General features: G+C 44.9%; 1 protein-coding gene across 1 annotated transcript in view; it reads left to right on the top strand.

Annotated features, from left to right (window-relative positions):
• Positions 1-13892, top strand: part of DKK3 (dickkopf WNT signaling pathway inhibitor 3) — a gene marked incomplete at its 3' end in the record, with an annotated part of 46922 nt that overhangs the window by 3761 nt on the left and 29269 nt on the right. Inside the window, exons 3-4 of the mRNA XM_082844423.1 lie at positions 3398-3535; positions 6666-6749. Of these exons, the coding sequence (XP_082700549.1) occupies positions 3398-3535; positions 6666-6749 (222 nt within the window). The remainder of the gene's footprint in view (positions 1-3397; positions 3536-6665; positions 6750-13892) is intronic.

The raw sequence follows: 13892 nt of genomic DNA, 5'->3' as shown, positions 1-13892 counted from the left end.
GCCATTTTAAACAATATTCACTTTCCGCCTCTGTGAGACAAGTCCTGTTGCTTCAGGCTTAAGTTTCTCTTGCGAGTGGCAGTAATAGTTGTGGTTGAAATTTCCACTGTAAACTGTACTTTTAGCTTGTGGCACCATGAAAGAGCTTTAGCTCATTCTGTTGAAATAACCACTGGTTGAGGGGGAGAAGGTTTTATACAAAGACTATCTGTTCAGCCCAGAGCAAATTCTAAATTTGGTAACTTGTCAATGATTTGCAAGCCAAACTGGAGGATTACCATTCCTATAGAAATTTTAAAAGCATTGAAACATGCCATTCTCCTTCCGGATTTAGTCCCTCTAGTATCTCCAGACTCCTATGCTTTCCCAGCTGTATCCTTTCTATCACTAAACATCTCAGGATCTCTCACTTAAATTTAAGAAGCCTTTTTCTTAGTCTTAAATCTCCTGTCTTAGCTTCATCCATTTCTACTCCATTTTATTAGCAAACCCTTGGAACACATGTTATTTACTACCTGCCCTTTCCACTCCTACCCAGACATCCCCCGGCAAACTAGCTTCTTCTAAGACTGCTTTCTTAGACGACTGCGTTATGCAAGTATTACACCTTTGCAGGGTGACAGATACTGTATTGTACCAAGCGCTCAGATTTCATGATCCTTAATCGTTACATCTGCTCAACAAAGTAGAATCATCCCCATTTTACAAACAAGAAAGCTGAGGTTTAGAGATATTTGGTATCTTGCCCCCAGGTCACGTGGCTGCTTTGTGGCCGAGCTGGGACTTGCCCCTGCCCCCCATTACCTGACTCCAGAACCCGGGCACTTTCTACTGTGCTGCCTTCTGACGATGCTGCGGGCAACTTCTTGCCTAACCTAGTGGCCAGCTCTCAGTGGCTTGGTCCTTCTAGATTTATTTGGAGCCTTTACCACCTAGAAGGCCCCTCCCCAGATAAAACTCCTGACTCTCAGCCTGCTTGTAGCTAGTCCCCTGACTCCGTTCTTCTTCTTCTCTGGATTCTGTATGATCTCCCAACTAGTCTTCAGAACTTGCTGCAGCTCCCCATTGCTTGGTGCAAAGGTTCTTACCTGAGGGCGAGTAGAGGGGAGGGAATATCTCAGAATCATCTGGGAAGCTCATTGATATGTGGGGTCCCCCCTCCAGAAATTCTAATTCGGCAGGTCTGGAAGGGATCCAGATATGTATATATTTTTTAAAAGTTTGGACATGACTCTGAGGTGCCTCTCGGTTGAGAACCAGGCTAACATTGTCTGCATTAGAACTGCCCCTGGACTCACCTGTCGATTTGTCTCTACTTCATTATCCATTATTTTATCCATCTAGGATACAGCATGGACCCTCTGCCCTAGCCCATGACACACCATTCTCATCCAGGCTGCCAGTTTCGCCTCCTCTATGCTCCTCTCTATCCAAATCGTATCTGTTCTGTGAGACCAACCCAATCATGCCTCCTCTTCCACCTGGAAGCCTTTTTCTCTCTTCTTTGAACCCCTGACTCGCTTCTACAGACTGTCATAATCATCCTCAAACTGCCTTGTGTGGGGCTCTCCTATCTCCCCAGCAAAAGTATAAGCAGAATCACATACTAGGAAAGGCACATAATTTGGAGTCAGACTGACCCGAGTTCTAATCCGAGTTTTGCCACTTACTAAGAATGTGATAACCTTAGGCAGATTCCTTCCCTTTTTCAACCTCATTCTTTTCATCTGCAAAATGAGGGTAATAACACTTCCTCTTAACGGTTGCTGTGAACATTTAAGGAGATATGGAAGGAGCTGGTGCAATGGCTCAGACATAGCTGATGTCCAAGCATGGAGGTGGTGATGATGACGACTGTGATGGTGATGACGGAGCCAGTGACCAGGGTTCAGACATGTGAGGAGTTGTCTCAGGGTCAGACACAGCGGTTGCTGACCAAGTCCTTGGTTGGTTATCCGGTCCTTTATGCTGACCAGACTTTCTTCACACTTCTGGTGCAGTGTCTTTGTGCTACATTGAGACATGGGAATTCTTTCCCCATGTATACCCAGGTCAGCAAATCTGGATGGGAGAGAAAGGAAAAGAGGGGGCCTCACGTAGTATGTAAGGGAATGGAGGACAGTGATTTTTAAAATAGAATCTTTTTTGAGGATTCCTTTAAAGGAATAAGAATAGCCCAGAGTCAAAGATTGCACTGTTGGAAAATTGCCAAGCACCAGTTACAACTTCTCTCTGTGTCTCTCATTTTAAATCCCTAGAGAGAGTGTCGGGTTGGCTCAGTTAGTCGATGACATGACCTCTGTTTGAGTCCAATCAACTGTGACTGGTCACACTGTCACCTGCCCACTCATCAGGACTGAGGCTGGAATTGAGTACAGATTTAAGTTGACTGACATGTCTGGTATAGATGTCATGGAAGCTCATGATTTGTGGACAGTGGCCTGAGAAACGTGGCATCAGAAAAGGACACTTGTGCAAGAAGAGCCAGGAGGAGGGTGCACCCCGGGAGCTAGTCACCTGACCCTCTACAGGGGTCCCTCTTGTACTCAGGGGGTGGGTGGGGAAGAGACATAGCTGTGGCGCCACCTGCAGTGGGGAAGGGGCTGTCCTAGGTTGGGTCCCCACCCCAACCTGGCCCTGCAACAAGGATCTGGGAGCAAATAATTCATTTGTGATGTGACCCCAGAAACACAAGGAGGAAGTGGGAAAGTGAGATGGAAAAGAAGAGAGGCAATAAAGGCTGTGCTGATGAGCAGGTTACTGCTAGGGACAACCAGGGCTCAATCCCCCTGGGGTCCTTGGAGAGAGACCGTCCCACTGAGGGGAGAGGGCACTGGGGTACTTACCCCCGTAGCCTGTCCTTCACTGGTTACGGGTTGTCCCTGGAGTGCTCACTCCCTAACCCGTGGGGCCTGTGCAGACTGAGCACACTTCTGCAGCCAGAGAATGCTCTCGAAGAGAGACAGAGGTGGTTGTTGGCACATAAGGGAACAAATGCGGGTGACCTCCCGATTAGGCCACGGGGAGATGGGCGTGGCACGAGAGCATCTATACAGGGGTCAAGACTGTTCAACAGAGGCATTCTCAAATCCCGACTCTGCCCTCCACTGAGAGTCTTGGGAAGTTATCTAGTCTTCCTGAGCCTCGGTTGCCCCACTTGTAAAGTGGGGCCGTTAACACCCACCTCACAGGGAGGTTGTGAGATGTAAGGCAATGATATACGTAGACATTTAGAACAACGTCTTGTTCTACTGGGTACTCAATTACTGGTACCTACTATCATCAGCACCACTGTAATTGCAGAGGAGGAAAAGAGAAGTGGTTCTTTTTTTCTAAAGGACTCTGATTTGTATCAAGAGAAAACAATATTGCTCATTAAATCCATTGATTTAATTAGATGGAGGCAGAAGAGGCTGCTGCTAAAACGTCATCAGAAGTGAACCTGGCACGCTTACCTCCCAGCTATCACAATGAGACCAACACGGAAACCAAGGTTGGAAATAACACCATCCACGTCCACCGAGAAATTCACAAGGTAAGGATGGTCGTGGTCAGCACTTCTCCTTTCCTCGTCGCCTGGTCCCATCAGAGGACTAAGGTCTTGTTTACATGTTTGATATACAAGCCAAAAAATACAAATGAGGATAGTAAAATACATGTTAAAAACCATAGGGAGTGAGGGAGCTATTTAAAGGGGGAAAGATATGTATCAAAAACATAAATTGCTTTTGTATTTAAGCAGGAAATTTAACTCTACTCTTCCCGCCAGTCCAATTGCAAAGGAATGTTCAGGGATTTTTATCGTTTGTCTCAAAGGAAGCAAACAAGTGTTTAGAGAGATACTTTCCTACTATCGAATTTGAGGAATTTATTTCACAGGTTTTTGTTTTTTTTTTTTGGGGGGGGGCGGTACGCGGGCCTCTCACCGTTGTGGCCTCTCCGGCTGCGGAGCACAGGCTCCGGATGTGCAGGCTCGGCGGCCATGGCTCATGGGCCCAGCCGCTCCGCGGCATGTGGGATCTTCCCGGACCGGGGCACGAACCCGTGTCCCCTGCGTCGGCAGGCGGACTCTCAACCACTGCGCCACCAGGGAAGCCCTATTTCACAGGGTTTTATCCGTGTTTCAGTAGTGAGTTGAAATAGAGTTCATGCTGCAGTGAATAGATCTTCACCATTTCCTTAAGAGGACTGCAAATGTGGTAATACTCAGCCTTCAGAAGAAAAAGCCTCTATTGCCAGGAGATGAAATATTCTTTTGTTTGCTGGTTATCCATTCAAAATTCTACAGCAGGGTGTTTCCTAACCTACCACACATCTTAAGTGTCTCTTGGTCCAATATCTTGCACGAAGAGCAAGCAGGTTTGTTCTCAGTCTGACTCGAGGAAGAAAATGTTGCAAACCTAGAGGAATGTGACATTAGCTTGCCCCTAGTGTGAGATGTCTCCCATATGAGTTTGGCAGGACTTTGGGAGCAAACCACTTGGCCTGTGTTCTCTCGAAGAAAGTCTGGTGTGCAGATGTTCAGGGTCATTGTTAGAGGCTGTAGAGTTGACCTTCTGTTGTGAGCATCAAGGAGCTTGACCTCTGATCTCATCTCAATGCCTACATGCAAGGCCATGACGGCTCTCACAAAAGAGACCTGCTTTTGTTCAAGTGCCCAGGTAATGGGTTGAAACAATAGCACTTCTGTGCTATAGAGGATAAAGGGGTCCATTTTCATGGGCCATTGCCTTGACTATAAAGTAGCCTCTGTGTGGCTCTTCTGCTACATACTGATGGCCCAGCTCCAGAGTGTACCCCCCGCATAAATAAATGAGCCACCTGCGAAGCAGAATCCTTTCGCATTGCTTGTCTGAAGACTGGAGAATGTTTCCAAAAGTGATTGTTTTATTCTTGTCAAAACCAGTATTAAGTCATCCTTTCTGAGAATAATCAGCCAGTAGTTTCAGCTGCTTCTTATATTTTCTCCTTGTAGATATCAGAATACCCAAACGTGAGTCCTACCGGTAACTAGTGTGATTTTGAAAAACTTACTTCAATTTCATGACCCTCACTAACTGCGTTTAGCAAATAGGGATATCAACATCTACATTACAGTATTATGGGGGTCCAATAACTTAAAATATGTGAGAGTCATTGTAAACTATGAAGTGCTATCCAGCAGCAAATTCTTCTTGTTGTTGTTCTTACAGTAAAGTTACGGTATCCGCACTGTGTAGTAGTTCTCGAGCGGGTTCCATGGAGCTCCTGTCCTGTGTGATGCTTTATAAAAGAAGGGCTCAGGGGTGAAACATGTTTGGAAAACATTGTACATATTTCTCTTCCTAGAGATACAAAAATTCACCTTATTATAATAAAGGCTCTGAGAAGTCCTGCAACCTATACATATAGGACTGTACAATTTAAAAAAATATAACATTGGTTAATCCTGTAAAAATCTGGCATAAAGGAAAAAGACATCATCTCTTTGCCAGAGAGAGGAATTATTTAGATAAAAATAAAGTATGTTGATGAAGACATGATCCTTATCTCCTCAGAACTGGAATTAGAACTAGAATTTGATCCACTATTGCACATTAGCCTAAGAGTTTCCACTTTGTTTTGGCTGCAGACGCCTGTGACATTAGAGCTGGCAGGAACTTTAAAGATGACCTAGAAATGAGAAAACTGTGAATCAGAGAATAGAAATGATTTGTTCCAGGTTACATACTAGATGGTCATTGGTGTCTGAGGCAGGGCTCAAAGAACACAGGTCTCCTAGCTCCTGGGCGTCTTTCTGTCTTTATCACCAACACAGAGGTTTGACGTGGCCTTGGATCGGGTGGGAATAGCCTGGGTTCCACGTCAGGTTTCTAAGGCTCAGCTTTGAGGTGCCTGTTCCTGTTTACAGAAGGCAGGCAACGGATAGAGGAATACAGGGCCAGGCCTCCCATAGTACTTAAGCACTTTTTTAATGAAACAAAACAGTTCCCCAGAATCAGGAAGTGGGGCAGCTGTAGCTAAAACCTGCTTCTTTCAATACCCAGCCCTGTAGTTGAAAAGAAAGCTGACACTGAGTTTCAAGTAAATGAGCCCAAGAATGATAAAAATAGCTAGCACTGAATATTTGCGAGGTGACAGGCTGTGTGCTTTACATAGACCTCCTCGGCCCCATGCTGTAGGCTCTGTTACATCTCTTATCGCTGCACCGTCTGACGCTGCTGGTGGACCTCAGAAAGAAAGGGGGACAGGACTCCCCTGGTGGTCCAGTGGTAAAGAATCTGCCTTCTAATGCAGGGGACGCGGGTTCAATCCCTGATTGGGGAACTAAGATCCCACATGCTGCTGGGCAACTAAGCCTGCGTGCTGCAAACTACAGAGCCCACGCGTGCCACAACTAGAGAGAAAACCCACATGCCACAACTAGAGAGAAGCCCGCGTGCCGTAACGAAAGATCCCACATGCTGCAACTAAGACCCGAGGCAGCCAAAAAAATAAAGAAAATTAAAAAAATAAAGATAAAAAAAATAAAATGCATTTAAGAAGAGGGGAGGGAGTGGGCCTTCTGTCTACTTTGACAGGTGCTTCTGCTTCAGAAAATAGAAAACAGTAAAACAAAAAAACAACCTGTGGGATTTGTCCAGAATTCCTCCTATTTCACATTCACTGTACTTGTTCTCCTGTAGATCACCAACAACCAGACTGGACAGATGGTCTTTTCAGAGACGGTCATTACGTCAATGGGCGATGAAGAAGGCAAAAGGAGCCACGTGAGTGGTCATCTTCCCCGTGCTCACACCCGAGGCACACACTCCTTTGCTGAGCCTGCCAAAGCTGGCCCAAACTTCAGAGTGGCTGCAGGAGGGAGCTGGCTCCCCTGCACCTCTCCTGTTTCGTTTCTGCCAAGATTCCCCAATGCCTACATTTCTGGCCAGACAGCCGCAGTCTGGTAACAGGCTCTGCCTCCACATGCACTTTGCCTCAGAAATGGCGGGACACGTTCAATTCGGTTGTCATTTGCATGGCTGAGGCTCAGCCTTGCAAGGGGAACACTGAAGTATCGGGTACATTGGTCAGGTAACAAGTAACTGGTAACAAGACCTGGTGCATCCGACCTGAAAATACCCTAAAACCTCTGGCATGACCCACGTCATTTATGATCCCAGCCCCGGTCTGGCAGTTTGAGAGGAAGAAAACCTTAAGTGGAACTCAGTGGCCCATTGGAAAGGTGTCCCCCTGCTCCAGGCTTCTCGCTGGGCCCCTTGTGATTGCACCTGCTACTCAGTGGCCTGCTGCTCAGTCCAAAGGTGGGCTGCTTTTTAGAGAATTATAGATTCTGAACATGGAGAGAGACATCATTTCACAGAAGAAAGGCCTGGCATAGGTTGGGGGATGACCCAGGCCGAGTCACTGGTGTCCAGCCTCCCAGATGAGAGGTGGCTCAGCTGTACCTTATCTTCGCAAAGAGGTGGCTGGTTTCAGATGCAGAGGCCTGGTGAGGAGAGGACAAGGCAACTGCCGTGTGACATGGTGCCTGCTCTATGGGGCCTGCGAGGGCCAGCCTCTCTGTGCCCAGGCACGTTATGCAAACTTCCCACTGCACGTTCTTCTCTGAGGTGTAGAACGCATCCCCAGCCTTCTGAGGGGATCCAGGATATTCCCTCACCCCCTGTGGCCTTAGCACAGGAAAAGAAGCAGTGTACCCATCATGGTTAGGTGGTGTTGCTGTGGTTGGTAGTCGATGGGTCCTTTTTTTTTAAATATTTATTTACTCATTTATTTTTATTGAAGTATAGTTGATTTACAATGTTGTGTTAGTTTCTGTTGTACAGCGATGTGATTCAGTTATACGTATGCATATATATATTCTTTTTCGTATTCTTTTCATTATGGTTTATTACAGGATATTGAATGTAGTTCCCTGTGCTATATAGTGGGACCTTGTTGTTTATCTATTTTATATATATTAGTTTGTATCTGCTAACCCCAAACTCCTAATTTATTCCTCTGCCAACCCTTTTCCCCCTTGGTAACCATAAGTTCGCTTTCTCTGTCTGTGAGTGTGTTTCGTAAATAGGTTCGTTTGTGTCATGTTTTAGATTCCACATGTAAGTGATATTATATAGTATTTGTCTTTCTCTTTATCACTTAGTGTGATAATCTCTAGTTGCATCTGTGTTGCTGCAAATGGCATTATTTAATTCTTTTTTTATGGCTGAGTAGTATTCCGTTATGTATATGTACCACACCTTCTTTATCCATTTATCTGTCAGTGGACATTTAGGTTGCTTCTATGTCTTGGTTATTGTAAATAATGCTGCTATGAACACTGAGGTGCATGCATCTTTTTGAATTATAGTTTTCTCCAGATACATGCCCAGGAGTGGGATTGCTGGGTCATATGGTAGTTCTATTTTTAGTTTTTTAAGGACCCTCTATACTGTTCTCCATAGTGGCTGTACCAATTTACATTCCCACCAACAGTGTAAGAAGGTCCCCTCTTCTCCACACCCTGTCCAGCATTTGTTATTTGTAGACTTTTTAATGATGGCCATCCTGACTGATGTGAGGTGGTACCTCATTGTAGTTTTGATTTGCATTTCTCTAATAATTAGCGATGCTGAGCATCTTTTCATGTACCTCTTGGCCATCTGTATGTCTTCTTTGGAGACATAGGTCTTCTGTTTAGGTCTTCTGCGCATTTTTAAATTGGGTTGTTGGTTTTTTTGTTGTTGAGTTGTATGAGCTGTTTGTATATTTTGGAAATTAAGCCCTTGTTGGTTGAATCTTTTGCAGATATTTTCTCCCAGTCTGTAGGTTGTCTTTTCGTTTTGTGTATGGTTTCCTTTGCTGTGCAAAAGCTTATGAGTTTGATTAGGTCCCATTTGTTTATTTTTGCTTTTATTTCTATTTCCTTGGGAGACTGACCTAAGAAAACATTGGTATGATTTATGTCAGAGAATGTTTTGCCTATGTTCTCTTCTAGGAGTTTTATGGTGTCATGTCTTATATTTAAGTCTTTAAGCCATTTCGAGTTTATTTTTGTGTATGGTGAGTGGGTGTGTTCTAACTTCATTGATTTACATGAGGCTCTCCAACTTTCCCAACACCACTTGCTGAAGAGACTGTCTTTTCTCCATTGTATATTCTTGCCTCCTTTGTTGAAGATTAATTGACCATAGGTGTATGGGTTTATTTCTGGGCTCTCTATTCCATTCCATTGATCCATATGTCTGTTTTTGTGCCAATACCATGCTGTTTTGATTAGTGTAACTTTGTAGTATTGTCTGAAGTCTGAGAGGGTTATGCCTCCAGCTTTGTTCTTTTTCCTCAGGATTGCTTTGGCAATTCTGGATCTTTTATGGTTCCATATAAATTTTAGGATTATTTGTTCTAGTTCTGTGAAAAATGTCATGGGTAATTTGATAAGGATTGCATTAAATCTGTAGATTGCTTTGGGTAGTATGGCCATTTTAACAATATTAATTCTTCCAATCCGAGAGCATGGGATAGCTTTCCATTTCTTTGAACCATCTTTAATTTCCTTTATCAGTGTTTTATAGTTCTCAGCATATAAGTCTTTCACCTCCTTGGTCAGGTTTATTCCTAAGTAATTTATTTTTTTGATGCAATTTTAAAAGGGTCTGTTTTTTTTTTTTACTTTCTCTTTATGATATTTCATTTTTAGTGTAAAGAAATGCAGCCGATTTCTGTATGTTAATCTTGTATCCTGCTATCTCGCTGAATTTGTTTATCAGTTCTAGTAGTTTTTGTGTGGAGTCTTTAGGGTTTTCAATATATAGAATCGTGATCTGCATAAAATGACAGTTTTACCTCTTCCCTTCCAGTTTGGATATCTTTTATTTCTTTTTCTCATCTGATTGCTATGGCTGGCTAGGACTTCCAATACTATGTTGAATAGAAGAGGTAAGAGTGGGCATCCTTGTCTTGTTCCAGATTTTAGCAGGAAGGCTTTCAGCTTTTCACCGTTAAGTATTATATTGGCTGTGGGTTTGTCATAAATAGCGTTTATAATGTTGAGATATGTTCCCTCTATGCCCACTTTAGTAAGAGTTTTTATTATGAATGGACATTGAATTTTGTCAAATGCCTTTTCTGCATCTATTGAGATGATCATGCAGTTTTGTCTTTTCTTTTGTTTATGTGGGGCTGATTTGTGTATGTTGAACCATCCTTGTGAGCTTAGGATGAATCCACATGGTCACGGTCTATGATCTTTTTAATGTGTTGTTTGATTCGGTTTGCTAATATTTTGTTGAGAATTTTGCATCTATATTCATCAAAGATATTGGCCCCGGGCTTCCCTGGTGGCGCAGTGGTTGAGAGTCCGCCTGCCGATGCAGGGGACACGGGTTCGTGCCTGGGTCCGGGAGGATCCCACATGCTGCGGAGCGGCTGGGCCCGTGAGCCATGGCCGCTGAGCCTGCGCATCTGGAGCCTGTGCTCCGCAATGGGAGAGGCCACAACAGTGAGAGGCCCGCGTACTGCAAAAAAAAAAAAAAAAAAAAAAAGATATTGGCCTGTAATTTTCTTTTTTGGTGGCGTCTTTGTCTGGTTTTGGTATCAGGGTGATGGTGGCTTCATAGAATGTCTTTGGGAGTGTTCCCTCCTCTTCAGTTTTTTGGAAGAGTTTGAGAAAGATTGGTGGAAATTCTTTTCTGTATATTTGGTAGAATTCACCTGTGAAGCCATCTGGTCTGGGACTTTTGTTTGTAGGAAGTTTTTAAATTACAGATTCTCTTTCATCTCTAGTGATTGGTCTATTCAGATTATCTATTTCTTGATTCAATTTTGGTGGGCTGTATGTGTCTAGAAACTTGTCCATTGCTTCTAGATTGTCGAATTTGTTGGCATATAACTGTTCATAGTATTCTCTTATGGCTTTTTGTATTTCTGTGGCATTGGTTGTTATGTCTCCTCTTTCATTTCTGATTTTGTTTATTTGGGTCCTCTCTTTTTTTTTTCTAGTGAGCCTGGCCAGAGGTTTGTCGATTTTGTTTACCCTTTCAAAGAACCAGCTCTTGGTTTTATTGATTTTTTTCTATTGTTTTTTTAATCTCTATTTTATTTATTTCCTCTCTGGTTTTTATTATTTCCTTCCCTCTGCTGACTGGATGGGTTCTTTTTGCTTGTTTTGGCACTGTGCTCAGACATTTACTGGGGGAGTCCAGTCAGCTTTGTGTGGTGGTGAGACCCCCCCCCCCCATTCAAGGGACCTGGGAGCTGATGGAGGGCAAGCCATTTGGTGAAATGAAGAGAGACTTAGTGGCAGAGGCTGGAAGCATGAGTTTGTCACATATAAACTAGGTCACCTCATTTCCCTCATCTTTAAATAAGGCAATGATTTTCACCATCTCTCCCGACTCTGAAAGTACAGAAGCCTGTGAAACAAAGATAGGATTGACTAAGGTCAGGGGGGAGGAGAGACCAGCTTTTGAAGGTGGGGAGAGAGAGAAGAAAAAAACCAGAAAAACAGAAAAAAACCCGGACAGACAGATGGTACCAAGAGGGAAAAAGCTTTAGAATGTTCCAGATTTAAGTCTCTGTGAAAGGGCAGGGGAAACACAACTCTCAGGGCTGTGGACTACAAAAAGAAAGCTTTTGTGTTCAAGAAAAAAAAGGTATATGATTGCATGATAGTATAGTTTTGCTCTGGAGAGCTTCCCAGAGCCCAGAGGGCAACAGCACTGCTATGAGCACCTCTGTACCTGCTGGAGGCCCAGGTGCACATCCCATGCTCCCCGCTCTGCCCTCCGAGTGAGGCAGCTGTGTCAGGCTTTGAGCCCTGTGACGGGGAGAACCAAGGCTCTGAGAGTGGTGGGTGACTGAGAGACCACACCTCAAAGATGCCAAGAGCGTGCGTGGCTCAGGGAGCAGCTGCCTGCACTTGTGTGCTGCAGCCTCTGAGTTTGTGGCAGTTCTCCTGAGTCTGCACGGCCTGTGTGTCCATGTTCCAGGCTCAGCTGGGAGGCCCAGAATCCCCATGCCTGCAGATGTAGGTTCATACGTTGATCATGAACCCCTGTGTACGATGGTCCTGAGAATGCAGGAGAGTGACAGGGAGAGACATATCCAAGAAATCCAGAAGGTAGAGCCTCACTGAGTTTTTCCAGATTCCTGCTCAGGCCCTTGGAATTTAACTCAGCAAGTGTCTCTATGAGAATGAGCTCCAATTTGATTGGCTAGAAGGGTGACCTGGGGCATCTGTTGCTTGACCAGCCAGTGCCTGGTGAATCCCATGGGTCTTTAGAGAACAGCCTGGAGACTTTGCAAGGCACTTGTGAAAGGGAGGTCATGTGGCAGGAACGGTGGTGTGTTACCTCACTACAGAGGCTTGCTTGTTGTCAAACGCCTTGCCAGCAGTCAGAGAAGCAAGGTCTGGTTTCAGATGCCCACAGAATCCTTCCATTCGAATCCTCTTTGGTTCCTGGGTTACCATTGTCCCAACGCAACTGAGCTGGGACTCAAGCGTAAAGAGATGTGGAGCCCCTTTTTCTGAGTGGGAAGCCGTAAAGACTCGATTGCCTTCAAAGGCATGAGAACAACCGAACGTCATCACCACTGCCCCATTCCACAGTTTGGCAATTTAATGATTTCTACAGTTGGCTCTGGAAAATGCGTTATGTGCCAATGAGACATTCTCTTAAATGGAAAAGGGAGGCTTGCCACTCAAAAGGACAAAAATCACATGCTGTTCCAACCTTAAGCTACCATAAACAGGAGCTAAATTTTCAGGATTTAAAACTCCCAGATGAATTCAATTAAAAACATTCACCAAGCACCCCCATATTTTCCTTTCTTCACATGCTGGGGTGTGTATTCATATGTATGGTAACCCAAGGAGGCCCACGGAAAGTCACAGACAGTAACACTATAGGCCCGTCTAGATAAACCTAACACAGTACGTGCAAGGCGTGGGTCTGTTTTTGCTCTCACATGCGAAAGGGGAAAAGGACATGATGTCTTATTTCACCTGAGCGCACCGGCGATGGTGATGCGGTCTGACGTCTTTCTGTGAGGCTTTTGTATGGAGCCCTCCGCCTCTCCCCTTCATGGGCCGCTGGGTGGGCTGACCGGTGCTGTGCTACTTTCGTGCAAGGGGTTAGGAGGAAAGTGGCTTGTTGGAAGCTAGAGAGCAGACAGGCCATTATGCACACATGCAAGGCTTTTGTTTATAACCATGTCCCCAAATACGAAGGATCTGGCCCAATTAGCCAAGGCACCATTTTGAAGGGACGCGTCCTCTCATTAAAATACAGCTCAGAGCGACAGAGCTCAGCACGCTGTGCCTTTGTTGTCTTTTCTGTTTTTACATTAGAATATGATATGAAAGAGCAGGTCTGTTTGTTTCTCCAGCCGAACATACCTTATTGGAACCTACAGGTTCAATCACATACAACCAACTCCAAGATATTGCCGGAGACTTCTGAGGGCCTAGGTAGACACATTTCACTACCCACGTCACCCAGATAGTTGTGATTTGAGTAACCCCGCGACTTCCTCGTCCAAGAGAATGGTCCGGGCAGACAGCGGACTGTGGACGATGACAGTGGAATTCTCCACCAGGGTGAACTCAGTGTCTCCTCTGCTGCGAGGGTGCTTAGTGTTATTTGTGTTTCAAGTCTGGGGGAAGAGGGGTGGTAAGCTGTGGCTGAACTTCTCCAAGATTTGTTTGTTTTGCACTGAACAGCAAGCATCCTGTTACTTCAAAGCCCAGAGAGACCCAGTAAGAGAGCGGGCAGAGAAAGCGTGTTGAATGGCCTCCTCCCCTGTTGGTCCTCGGGTTCTCCTTGTCCCCAGCTTGTTCATTCCTCACAGAGTAAATGCAGGTGGGGTGTCAGCTTTGCCTGCTCCCTCTGCCCTGATTTCCGAGGCTGGAGTCACCCTTGTCG

Source organism: Leucopleurus acutus, assembly GCF_964270905.1.
Source record: "Leucopleurus acutus genome assembly, chromosome: 8".
Classification (NCBI taxonomy): domain Eukaryota; kingdom Metazoa; phylum Chordata; class Mammalia; order Artiodactyla; family Delphinidae; genus Leucopleurus; species Leucopleurus acutus.
This window is presented reverse-complemented; position numbering and strand designations above follow the sequence as displayed.